This window comes from Aphelocoma coerulescens, chromosome 11, assembly GCF_041296385.1.
Source record: "Aphelocoma coerulescens isolate FSJ_1873_10779 chromosome 11, UR_Acoe_1.0, whole genome shotgun sequence".
Classification (NCBI taxonomy): domain Eukaryota; kingdom Metazoa; phylum Chordata; class Aves; order Passeriformes; family Corvidae; genus Aphelocoma; species Aphelocoma coerulescens.
Window position 1 is genome coordinate 16,444,873 of NC_091025.1, and position 13,767 is coordinate 16,458,639.

Below are 13,767 nucleotides of genomic sequence, written 5' to 3' on the forward strand. Positions count from 1 at the left end.
CATCAGGGATCTCCTTACAGTCTGAAAATGGGAATGTGTCAAAGGCAGGAGGAATCCAAATTATTAGCATTCTCTACTGTGCCAGACATACAAGGATGACACCTCTCGTCTCTCTCAACATCACCAAGTAGACTCCATTATTTTTATCTCTCTCTTTGTTTTTAATCCTTAGCATCTGTGAAAATAGGTCTTTCTTTAATTTGAATGCAGACTAAAAGAAGTTTCTGAGAGAATGTAAACAATCAGGAGGAATTGTTAACACAAACCTCCGATTTCTGCTTCATGCTATCCCAAGAGAAAAGCTGAATTTCTCACATTAGCAGTCCCTGCCAGCCTAAACTGACCGACCAAGAGCTTTCTTCCCAAATCACCCAACTAATTAACAGAGAAGCGTGAGTGGAATTTTTTGAGAGGGAAACCCAAGGTTCCATTCACAGGCTCTGTGGCTGAAACCACACACACTCACAGAGCACAGCACAAGAATGAAATAGCATCTAAATGTGGCTTTGAAAACTTTTGTTTCTAATATTTTCCCTCTAGTACCTGCTATTTGTGAGTCTTACTCACAGCATCCAGTAATTATTTCTGAGTGACAGAAAACACTCATTGTTCCAACCCTTAAGGAATTCCTTGCCAATTAGTGGTACTACCAACTCTGTGGAACAGGAGACACTGTAAACTTTCTCTTAGAATTAATTTAAAACTATTTCTGCTGGTGGATGCAATAATATATTTGCACATATTTCATCCACATGCAAGACTGAGAGAAGATAGGCAGATATTTCCTTGCATTATCAGGTAGAAATAAAAAGGAATGGTTTGAAGCATGCTTGGATCAAGGATCTAAAAGAAGTGTCTTTTATTCTCTGATACTTCACAAAGAGTGTAGAAATTGTTTTTGAGTAAGGAAATGATCCCATGACACCGTTTTCCTGTCTTTTGAGAAGTGCTTACATTTCATGACCACAGACAGCAATAATGAAGTGTAAAACAACCATGTTAGAGCCAAATATTTAAGATAAAGACAGAAGAAATATACTCTGTCTTCTGGAGCTATGCACATATGTTGGTGTCCCTGATGGGTAGAGTAAAGCTTTCCCTAACGAGGTCTCTCTTTATTTCCTTGCAGGGGAGCAGCATCACCAAATCAGCTCAATCCATAAGGAATGTGTGCCCATTTATTACTTAGCAGCCAGCTAATATATTTCAGAAAGCAGACTACTCCTGTAAAATACTGCTTCTTCACAGTAATGAATCAGCAGCTTGCTCAATATAACATCTTTGTCCTTATTTTTCTAATAAATGGCAAAGCACCTCTCCCCATACAGTCTCCTGTTGCTAATTTAATTAACTGGAAGCATGTGACTAGTTTAAGAGTGCACACTTTTTCTTCAGAGGGATCCATCAATGCTTCCTATATTATTTTCCTGCCTATTTCCCCCTGCCCTTGCACTATCCATCAGGAACCAAATCTACTTGCTGTTTCCCCTTCCCTGCAATTCCAGAAGCTATTATGGCTGTGGCACACAAGGGCAAACAGAAGTGACAGCCTGGCCTGTCCCAGAAATACGACCGTGACTCACCACTGCACTTTCAACCTCCAGTGTCTCATGCCTTCTACCAAGTATTTTCTGCCCGTGTATCTCCATAACTAATTAATTCTTAGCAGAGTGCTTACTAAGTAGATTAGGAAAGCGCTGTAGCTGCAGGCTGTATTTATGTTAATGGGGAGGTTTAGTCTCAGGCTGGTCAGATTCTAACCTTTGCAACAGCAGCATCTGAACGCAGAATCAGTGCTCATCAGAAACACTGCCAAAATACATTTCCATGTTTGCCACTTCATTCCAAAACATGAAAATAGCATTCCCCTGGAAGAAAAGAGCTCACTGACCTTTGGCAGAACACACACCTCGGTGAGATCAGAGCCCCCATTAAGGCACTCAGTCACAAAGGCTCGTGGAGATGCTGAGACCAGCCCAGGGCTATGGCTGTGAGAGGCCAGAACTGGCAATTAAGAGATTTGCAGGCTAATCTGTGATCTTTCCATTACGGTGCTGCATGGCACCAAGCAAGGAATGACATCCACCATCTCTTCTGTTATTCATCTACTAAATGAGTATTATAGTGCAAATATTCTCACTGTGCATAAAGGAACCTTCTGAAGACTCTAGGTGGCAAAACTGTTTAAACACAGGTATTCAACTGGCAGGCTAGATAAAACAAGCTGAATTTCAGACACTGTAAAAAAAATACTAGAAAGCACAGAACTGAAATAAATTAGTTGTCTAATTAAATTCCATTCATGTATCTTGAATTGAATACAGTGAATTTATGAATAATATATAGCAATTGAAAAGAATTGACTTCTGTTTATGTATTTAACAAGCAAAGTCTGAGTTTTCTAAAACAGCTCATTTACCCAATCAGATTTTGTGGTAATCACAGTTAATGTCATGTATTTGAGGCCTTATGGAGCCACCGTGCCTGTATCAAGGTCTTGGTTTTTTTCTTTCCCAGGCTTTTAATAAAATCATACCCATTGCCAACAACAGTGTGTGAATCTAAAAAGACCACTAGGTTATGCCATCCCTTCCTGATAGTGGTAGGAAGGGTGGAATGAATTATGAAGTAACATGAAGTCCTGTTAAACAGCATCAAATGGGGAAAAAAGGCAAATGAAATTTTATAGGGACTTTGTAGGAACTTATTAATTCACCCAAGAGCAGCAAAGATCCCATAAACACGTATACAGAATGAGTAGGGGGGAAAAAATTGCAATACCTAATTAATTTCCAGTACTTTCAAGGTATGTCAAATTCATCTAAGCATACAGCACCAAAATTATTTTGAGTTTTAATTAATATTTCAGATATGCATCTTGGGAAAATTCTTTGCCAAGCCTTAATTAAAGATCACCTTGCTCATGGCCCAGTTTTCATTCCTTTAGAACTTGTGTTCATTATATTTAATGTTAGTGAGGTAAGATTCAGGTGGAATAGCTTTCCCCTTAGCCTGGAGAATAGAAGGCTCTGGGGAGAAATCAAAGCCCCTCCCAGTGTCTATTGGGGCTCTAAGAGAGCTGAAGAGGGACTTTGGACAAGGGATGGAGTGCCAAGACAAGGGGGAATGGCTTCCCAGTGCCAGATGGCAGGGTTAGATGGGATATTGGGAAGGAATTCCTGGCTGTGAGGGTGGAGAGGCCCTGACACAGGTTCCCAGAGAAGCTGTGGCTGCCCCTGGATCCCTGGAAGTGTCCAAGGCCAGGCTGGATGGGGCTTGGAGGAGCCTGGGATAGTGGAAGGTGTCCCTTCCCATGGCAGGGGTGGAATGACATGAGCTTTAAGGTCCCTTTCAACCCAAACCATTCCGTGATTCCCCAAATTTGAAAGATATTTTGGCCTCTAACTGCATATAATTTGATTGTGAACACAGAATCAAGCTACCCTGAATTATTCAAGCGTTGTTCCTGTCTGCTTTCCCCACATCTCTATTTTCAAACCTGTTGCATCAGCAAGACACAGCTCCTTGCATTTTTGTACGCTTTGATATCTGCATGAAGCTTGTATTAAGCTTGTGTTACACCTGTTTGTATACAAGGAAACAATGGTGACGAACAGATAAAGCATTTAAATTTACTTTGAACTACAAGTATTTATTTCATACAGTCAGCATGAATCCCCACACAGGAAGAACAAAGAGGGTTCCAAGGCAGTATCAGAGGACAGTGTATCTGCAGAGTTAACACCTGTCCATCAGGAAAGCTGTTCATGAACAACTGCAAAAGAAGTTGTTCTGTCAAAGAAATACTCAAAACAAGCAGGGTTTGCATGCTGTATGCTGGATGAGCCATCACAGCACAGAGACACTGACAAGCTCGTGGGAGGTTTCACAGAATGAGCTGCAGTTCCCTCTTTCGACACCATATAACTGCAAAGAAAATTGTTTCATGCCTATGAAAAAATTAATATTTTCTGTATTTCAGGGTGGGTTATTACTTTGGTTGTAAATGTACTTCCACTTTTATCATGGTACTCTGTTATTCTGCATACCCTGAAGAATAAACACTATAGAAGCCCTTGACTTCAAAAAAGGCATAATTTGTTCTGCTGGAGAATGTTTTCATCAAGCAGGGAAGACAAAAACCTGCACACATTATTATGACATTGTAACTATTAAAAAACCCCGCAGAACTGGGATGGTATATAGTATTCCTAACAAGATACCAGCCCAATCTGATATTATTAGATTACCCTTTCTATGTTAAAAGTAACTAATGGGTCAATTTTCTGTAGGTCTCACTATAGTGATACATGAAAGGCTTTTTGCCCTGAAGCTAAGATCACAGAAACATAAAATAAATAAACAAAAACATAAATAGAAACATAAAACGCATAAACAGCTTTTGATGAAATTAAAATCTCTCCTTTAGGGGGTCCACTGTTATTATTCTGCCATCATGGGTTTGAGATTTCCCATCCCCCTGCCTCTTGAATAATGATATTGCTGATATTTACAAGCCTTCACTGAATGGTAATTTATATGAGAGGATGAGTTCAGTGGAAAAACACAGGTTTACAGTACCTGGATCCTACGAAGCCAGTGAGCAGTGCTAAAACCAGACAAATTGTGACTGCTTTGCCCTCCCCAAAACATGCCATAAATTCTGTATGGAAAATGTTCCTTCATCCAGTTCTTGTCACTGGATTGCAACTCAATAAGGCTGTGATCTTAAAGTAGTGTTCCTACTCTTTTCCTTTGCATGCTAACAACCCTGATAGCTAATGCAGAGAACAAAATGTGAGAGAACAGCAACATGTGAAAAAACGTGCCTTTTAAAGGAAGTTTAAAGCAGGTACTCTATAATGTCACTGTAATGTGATCAGTTGCACTGCATTCTTTTAGCTTCAGGTTCTTAAACAGAGCTTGGGTTTCCTTAGCAAATTACCAAAGAGAAAAGCTTGGCTTCAAGAGCAGGAAATCTCACTTAGATAAAAAACTGTATTTACAGCCAGACCTACTGATACGGTAATTTCCTTTAAAAGGCACATTTTCTCATATGTTGCTGTTCTCACATACATCTGGCCTCTGCATTATCTATCAGTGTTTTTAGCACACAAAGGAAAAATAATACAAACCTTACATTATGATCTCTCATAATTATTCAGCCAAAACCACCCCAGTGACTCAATGCAGTGCTCATAACAAACTAAATGAAGGTGCAGGGCTCTTTCCAGTTAAAAATATTCTATGTACTGACCAGAGGGCACAGTCACTAGAGCTCTCTGATAGTTATATCAAGATCTGTAATATTTAGTGCCTCAATTCCACTGATTTTTATCACAGCTGAGAGCCATGGTGTATTCCTGGGTCTGGGCTAGTTTTGCATGACTGTCACTAAGTGAGGTGCTGCTAAAGGCATTTTTGCATCATCAGTGCAAACTACTAACATGTGGTGAAATCCAGTGCCTCCTTTAAGGTACCAGCCAGTTCTTGCACAGGTTTCAGTATCTCATCACTCCTACTGACCCCTAAGACAGTAGGAGCCTTTGATACCATTATTGCTACCTGTCACAGCACTCCTTTAAATCATTTGAGAGAGAGGAATGCAATGAATCCTTTGGTACATGACACAGACCTGTAGTCAGGATGTTTTTCCATAATCTCACTCATCACTCACATGGATCAAAATGCCCAAGTCTGAAACCTTCCTGACTACTGAGAGTCCCTTTTGAAACTGGAAGTTTTGGGTGATGGAAAGGTGCCCCAGAGATTTTGATGACTTTGACCATAACTGGCAGTTCCTGTGCAAGAATTTGTGAGGTTTGTTTTACACATGCTCAGTGCTAACTTTGACTGCTGTAAATCACCCAAGAAGGTGCATACAACTTCTGTGTCAATAAACTGTTCTACCTGGAACATACATTTTTCTTTTGCAGCTATAAAGAGATGAAAAAAACACAGAATTTTAATAGAAAAGTGCATGTTTTTACTCAACACACTAGATTTTTTTGAGAACTGTCAGTTTTCATCCTGTTTAGTAGTCTAGAATTGACTACTGTGTAAAGCAAAATACTCACAGACCCTTGGGAGAATGCTAATGCATAAATGCACAGTACAGATTAATCAGAATGAGTGCTAAATAGCCACTAACAAAGAAACAACCACAAATTTCAATGAATATTCACTGAATACACATCCTGTTTTAAACTCTGCTATTTGTAGTGAAATGCAATCCTACCAGACAATCAGCTTTTTACTACAGAACAGCATTTTCAGCATGCGCCATCCACAAATCATCTCATCTTTTAAACACTTGAATGCATAAACAAATAGATGGAAAGCAGGAAGACATCTCACCAGAAGCTAATTTACTGTATGACTTCATTCATTTCATGACGAATTCCCAAGTTGGATTTCCATTTTAAAGTATCTATGGATTTTGTTACTCTCTTTTAGTTAAATCCTTCTTACTTTTCCACAATGAAGTGGTTCTAATTGCCTACTTGAGACAAGACTTGGCTTTACTAGGATTTATGGATGTAAATTTGAGATTAAAATTACCCTTCCCAAACAAACACCAGCAGTTAACACAGCAATACAAATAGTTTTGCTCCACAGTAGCAGTCAAGAGTCTGGATCCAGAGCTCCCTTGTGTCAGCAGTAATCTGATGCATTGAAGAAAACTAAGTCACTTCTAAGTTCCTCTTTTCAGTCAGTTGGCAAATTTGCTTAAGCAGCCTGTACTGAAGGGGCAGGGCAATCCTTATCCTAAAACAAAGGCCAGTGAAACTAGGAATCCTTCCACAGACTTGGTGGCCTTTGGATGCAGCCCTAAAGCAGAGAAAGAAGGACACTTGAAGGGATTATATCCTAATTAGAATGATCTCATGGACACTTGGGCAAACCTTCATGGTTCACAACAGGAACACTATCAAACCAAGTCCATCTAATAATTTCTGAACAGTTCTATCTTTAATATAATTTGACAGTCAACTAGACATCATGTAACACAGACTGCATAATAGGCAAATGGGAATCTAATAACTTTCTCTAAGTTCTGTATTACTGCCACTTGAAACACTTTAAAATGGAAAATCTCGCTGCAATTACAATTTTCTCTCATCAGTATATTCTTTTAAATTCAAACTGTGTGCTCACAAAGAAAGTATTAAGAAATAAATGCTGTTCAAGGAACCATACCAGGCTTTTAGAACAATGAGGTATTTTTTTTACACTTCATGGAGACCTATGAAAACGGACACAAAGCCTGTCTCTGGCTGTTCTCACAAACACTAGAACATAAAACCCTCAGTTTTGGGATCCTCATGTAAGGGAACAGTCCTGTAGCAACCAGCCTTGAGCAGCAAAGGGGAGCACCACTGGATATAACTCATTGTCCTCTGCTCTGATACATGGATGAGACAGGATTGAAAAGAGCAGCATTTGTACTGTAATACAGCTTCGAAAGAAAACCAGGTGTCTTCCATGTTGGCTTTAGAGAGCCTGCCTTAGTTTGTGAATTGATATTTGCACAAAGGAATACATGAAAACAAATGCAGATGCAGAGTGAATAAAGTGAGCTGAAGGGATGTGTTGGGGATATGCCCTTCATGGAGAGATCAAACCTGTTATGTGTGATGAGACATTCAGGTATTTAACATAAAACATTTGGAAAGGTATCCCATGGTGAAGTCTCCACTGAGAATGTTCTTTAAAATATTTTCATTTTGAATGCCTCTGACTGGATTCAAGCTCATCTCTAGGGTAGAACTGCTAGAGAGAGGACACATGGATTCCCCCATGAGGCTGTGGAAAAGGTAAAATTCCTCCACAGAAAACTACTCAGCCATTCGTTTTCAAATGCCATGTAGGGAGTCCACCATTCTGCTACTCTCTAGTTAAACATTTATTCTCAAGGCTCTTATGAGTCAGGAAGTTTCCTTAGGAAACCTGGTAAAAACTGGTCCTATATTGGTTTAATCTCTAATAAAGACTACTGGGAGAGGTCAAATGGAAGTGGACATTTGGTCAACATCAGGCTTACTCAACAGGAAGTGAACAGCAATCAAATGTCCCCCTCTGAAGGGGGGAGATGTTCAAGCTCTGGAATTAAAAACCTAGCAAACAGAACAGAAATGCATCAACCTTTCTTCAGTCTGGTTCCATTTAGTCCTCAGCTATGACACATTCTCCGTGTATCATATTAACTTGAGAGTCAGCCCTAAGTTATTTTTATGCCCACAAAAGTATATCCCTAAAATCATAATGCTCTGGATGAGTAATATTTCAGTAATACTTTGCAATCAAATAAACAACTCTTGCACTACCATATCCCTGAAGGTACAGCCAGACACTTCCTCTGCCAATTACCAGACAGCTCATGGAAAGCCAGCAGGTATGACAAATGAGCTGGAGTTTTCTAGACTGTGCTTTACAACAGATGTATTTACACATTTCACAATCTACTGGTAGGGATGGTGCATGCTACTGCCAAATGTTAGATGAAATGTTATTAAACAGAAGTCTCCCAACAAATTCCCATCATGTTGACTATTAAGATCAGCCTGCCACATGTAATTTTTCATGTTATGGCATGTCCTCAATCAAGTTTTTTTTTTAAGCTATTGTCACTGTTTTAATTATCCTTCTCTTACTCACCAGTACATGAAAAGTACATATTTTACATGAACAAAGAAACTGCAGAATGCCTGTCTAGAGACTTGTGCCACTTAAATTTTTAAAGTACTTCAAAAGCTTATTTAATAATTAAACTTAAAAAAACCCACCTCAAAACAATAAGTCCCAGTTTTATTTTATACTGCTCTGCAAAGGGCTCTCCCTTTCAGACAGTAGCAGAGGATTTTGTCTTGCCTGAGCAGCTGCTCTTTACCACAACATCTGACATTCCTGGAGCAGATCGATGCTGAGAAGAGCCACTTGGTGTCCCCAGCTGGGACAGCCCCAGGTGTCCCTCGGGTGCTGTCGGTGTCCATGTGGCCTCAGGCAGACCTTTCACAGGAACAGAAAGGGATTCCTGGGGAAGTTGTCACTACAGAGTAGCCCACAGGGGCTGGACCCCTCCCACCTCTTCCACATGAACTGGCACCTTGGGATGCACTGGGGCATTTGTAGGGACAGTACAGAACACGCTGGGCTCAAAAACCAACTCACAGGCCAGTCACAATCTTAATAAACTACAGCACTACTCAAGGATTGAGCCTGATGGTTACAATTTCCTCATGGTCAGACACAGACAGGATTTTGTTGCAGCACCCTCTGAACAGCAAAATACAACAGTACAGACACTACCCCCCTCAGCAGAGCTACTACAGACCACACTCTGAGTGGTGTGTCAGGCTCAGTGCACTTCACAAACACATAAACCACAAATATTAATCTGGTGGTGCTATATAATCATGTTGTTTCTTCATATGGTAATGTCTGTTCAGACCTCCAAAAATACTTCCCTTCCTTCATCAGCATCTTAAATACAAATGTGTCGAACAGTGCTTTGAACAAGGGGTTTATAACTGCCCAGGCTATGAGCAGGTTAGTTTCCTTACATGTCTTTAAGGAGAGCTGAACAATTAGAGGAATTTAAATAAGAATCAAAAGAAAATCCATAGTCCGCAATTGCAACTTACATTAAAAGTGAGTTCTGATTTCTTTGACACATTTTCAATAACTTCCAGAAGACCTGCAAGCTTCCAAGGTTTGTTAGCACAACTATGGCACTGAAACTAAAGCTTGTGTATTAATGCATTCTGAGGAAAAAATCTTTGTTTTCAGTTCCAGAGTTTGCATTTCATTCTCCACTTGTTAGTCACGTTTCACGCACTTAGGAAACAGAAACGATTTTTTAAGATTGAAAAAACACATTTATTATCAGCATTTTCAAGAAATATATTTAGTAGAGAAATATGTGGATAACTCTGGGTCCTGGATTCTCCAAATAGCAGGGGCTCTGGAGACAACTTGTGCACAAACTAAAAAGCAGAATACATTAATAACTAGAAAATACGTTTAAATACGATTTTACCTCTAAAAGTGCATATTTTTCAGAAATTTCAAAATGAGGAAAGAGATTTTGCTCCTACCTCTTCCAAAGCCCACAGTGAATCAACCACAGGCTTGATCTTCTTACTGTTATATAGATTTAGGAGTTTGTCCATCACACCCTTGATCAGGCCACCTCGATTCTGTTTGAAAAGTAGATTCAACAGGGAAAATCCAGCAATGACTTTGTTCTCCTCATACAGCTTGATAGGATTTACTTTCTCAACCTGCCACCACTGGAAACCAATAAACAACAGCATGGTTAGAAACACATTTTTCAAGAAATGTACAGGAAAGTTCACAAGAAAACTGTCTGTGCAGATGTGATAAATGACTCATCTGTCAGCTCTGAAGCAACAGCAAAGAGAAGCAGCAAGGATTTGATTTAAGGATGAGGCAAGAAAGTGTGCAGCTGACTGGCAAGCAGAAATAAAACACAAACTCGTGTTGCAGGAGGTCAGGGTGGGAGAAGCATGGTGACCAGATCTGGGTTTATATGAGGGTCTGGCAGCAAGGAGTTTGGATTTCCTCCTCTCTTCTGCTCTCTCCAGGCAGCCACTCAGCTGCCCGGATGTTCACAGGTAACTCCTGGCTATGACTCTTCTCAAAACCAAAGGAACCAGGCACTGCCTATCAGCTGCCAGTTACTTTACACCCATTATTATGTTTATGACACTCCAGCAGACCTCTTAGTATCTAATGAAAGGGTTTTATTTCATTTAGCCCAAGAGCATCATCGAGAGTGAGAGATGCCACTTCCCTGCAAATTTAATTCGAGTGGGTAAATTTTTAATTGTAATTTTCATACAATTTTGATGAGTTAATTTTGCAGCATAATTACATAAAAAACTAGCTATACTTGTAGACAAAATTTTGTATGTTTTTTTAAAATTCATTCAATTTATTCATACTTATTCCGTCAATAAATACCAATACTATCTGAAAAACACTTCAGTGGAAATTTATTTCATGGGGCCAACCTACCCTACAAATTACATGCATCTGGATATTCTTACGTTAACAGTAAAAAGGCTGCATAGCAAAGACTATCTTGTTTTAGTTCACAAATGTGTGACAATAACAGAGATCCTCCCACTACAACCATTAAGAAAATGTAGGAGGCAAAGAACAGCTCCTTGCTACAGTCCCTGACTTATCTTGTTTTCAGCTACACAGAGACTTTTGAAGCCAATTCCTCCTGGGAAGGAGTTGCTGCTGGAAGCTGTAAATGAGCTTTTGGCAGAAAGATCATATGACAGATGTTCAGAAAAGATTTTTCCCTATGTTTTTTCCTGTATGAAGGAGTCGCTTTCACTCCTGCTTAACTTATTTCTTGCTGGAAGTTTATTTGATATATTTGTCCTTTTATTGATCTCTAGCATTTCTGCACAGATTTCTGTTGTTGTAGTAAGCTGAAGAAAAAAAAAATTAATATTTGAACTTTGAATTTGTTGACATCATCAATTAGGAAACAAATGCCACATCATCATCTCTTTGATGTCACTTGAAATGAACACGGAGAACTGAAAAATGCTCTTCTGTATGAAACAAACTTCTGAAAAGCTGGAAATGACTGGACACAGGCCCCATCTTATGAGATACATGTCCTTTAATTCACTGCACTGTCCTGACAGTGTCTTCAGATACAAGGAACCTAGAGGGTACAGTTATTCATGTCCATGGATGTGATATTCTGCCAGAAGTAAATAAATAATGCAGTCTAAACTTGTCTGTGTAAGAGATCTATGCCTCAAAGCCAACAATTTCACCTGAAATATGAAATGTACACTGATCCAATTCCGGTCTAGCTGTCCTGACATAAGAAAACATGGCACAAAACCACAATATCAGAAGTAACAACTCAGGAGAAATAAATTAAAATGACGAAGATGAAAATGCTACAGAAAAGACCAAAGTTAGAGGACAGAGCAGAATCACAGGGACACTTACTGATTTTGCAAAACTGAAGAAGCTTTTTGTCTCCCCAGTAACCATGTTAGATGAACCTGTAAAAGATGAGCACATTCATACACAGCTTATGACAAGCTAAAGCAGACCATTAAGTACATGTAAAATCATCTCTATGATTAATATTTAAGAAAAAAACATGCCCAGGTTTAAAAGAGGTTAGTAGAAATACTTATACTGTGAATAACAAAGAATAAATAACGAAGAGGCCAAGGCAACCGAGCCCTCCAGGCTTACAGGAATTCTGAGATGGCACTGACAATCTATCAAATCTCCCAAAGCCAGGGACAGGTTAAGTTCTGTTGGGCATCTTCCCACAGATACAGCAATCCCTTCAGCTGTCCCTTCCAACAGGAGCTTTCCCCACACAGCAGGGCAGCCTGGCAGAACTGCAGGGGAGATGTGTCTGCTCCCTGTGGGGAGCAGTCCACAATCAGGAGTGGAAATTTGTGAACAGAAGCCTGGGCTTGGATTCCTCAGAGTCTTGTCAAATAAACCCAACAGTATTCTTCCTGAAATTGTCCTTCAAGCTTCCCTCTCACAAAAACTCTACTGCAGCTTCCCTGGACACACAATGATTCCCACAATGAAAGATCCAAACCTTCTCCCATGCTTCTCCTGTATCACCCAATGATGTTTAACAATCTGAAATGTATGTTCAGTTTCAATTTTGCATTTCCTTTTCTAAATATTTTTTAAAAGAGTTTCTTTGTATTACTGTTTGTATCTCAATAAATTACTCCATGCTCAGCTTCATTAAAATCCTTGATTGCAAATTATTGAACTCAGAAAGCATAACATGTCAATCACCAGTTCTGGAAGTGGAGGCATGGATGATTTTAAGCTCTGCAAAGCTTCAGTTTTGAAATATGTACCTGCTTTTTTCCACTCACCATATAAAATGTAAGTCCCAAGTGGTTTGAGAAGACTGAGGCCTTTCCCAGTATTTTCTCCACAAAGACAGTCCAAAACAATATCTACTCCATCTGTTGAGATTCTAAAAAGCAAGGAAAAAACTCTGCAGTAAGATACACAAGGCTGGTCAGGCTGGTTGTTAACAAAATACCAACATTTTCCAGGTACTGTAGGAAGGACTTTAAGGCTGAGACTCTGACTCTGTGAAAACTTTACCCTCATCAAAAGACATTTCAGACTCATTCAGTGGCACAGAGCAAGTTTTTCACGTGAGCCAACCCACACCTCCTAGGCTTTAAAGAGGGGGAAACCATCTTGTTCTCCCTTTTTCAGGGCTTTTAGTAAAATTATATTATCAAAAGACAGGCAACAGATACAAAGTTCTTTTTTGACTGAATGTAAATGTCAGAGAATGCTTGGGGGTTGTTTTTTCTGCCAAAGAATATTATAGAGAAAAAGGATATTTTTCTAATCTAATATTATTTTTCTGACTTTGTAAGGAAACAGATCTTCTCATCCTGGTTTCTTTTCAGACCAAATGATTTGTAAAGTTATTTACAGTCTTCTTCCTCAGATGTTTTATCAACTAGATATCAGCAAAGAGTTAAATTAAGCATAAAGAGAACTCACCAAGAGCTAGAAATCCAGCAAAAGGGTTACAATCAGGTCATATAAAAGAAAGCAGAAAGTATTTATACTCTTTCAATAAACAGTTTGCATATTTATAATTTTCCAACCCCTCTGTCAATGCAATATCAATATGATGCTGACAAAGAAAAAAAATACGCCAAATATCCTGATTTAGGGGAGAGGCAAAGATTTATGGCT

General features: G+C 39.3%; 1 protein-coding gene across 2 annotated transcripts in view; it reads right to left on the reverse strand.

The window, feature by feature from the left end:
- VAT1L (vesicle amine transport 1 like) overlaps positions 1–13,767 on the reverse strand; it is a 56,792-nt gene that overhangs the window by 20,012 nt on the left and 23,013 nt on the right. For both annotated transcript variants that reach the window (XM_069026753.1, XM_069026752.1), the window contains exons 5-7: positions 12,918–13,021; positions 12,007–12,062; positions 10,098–10,292 (exon numbers count right to left, since the gene is read on the reverse strand). In XM_069026753.1, coding sequence (XP_068882854.1) covers positions 10,098–10,292; positions 12,007–12,062; positions 12,918–13,021 — 355 coding nt within the window. The remainder of the gene's footprint in view (positions 1–10,097; positions 10,293–12,006; positions 12,063–12,917; positions 13,022–13,767) is intronic.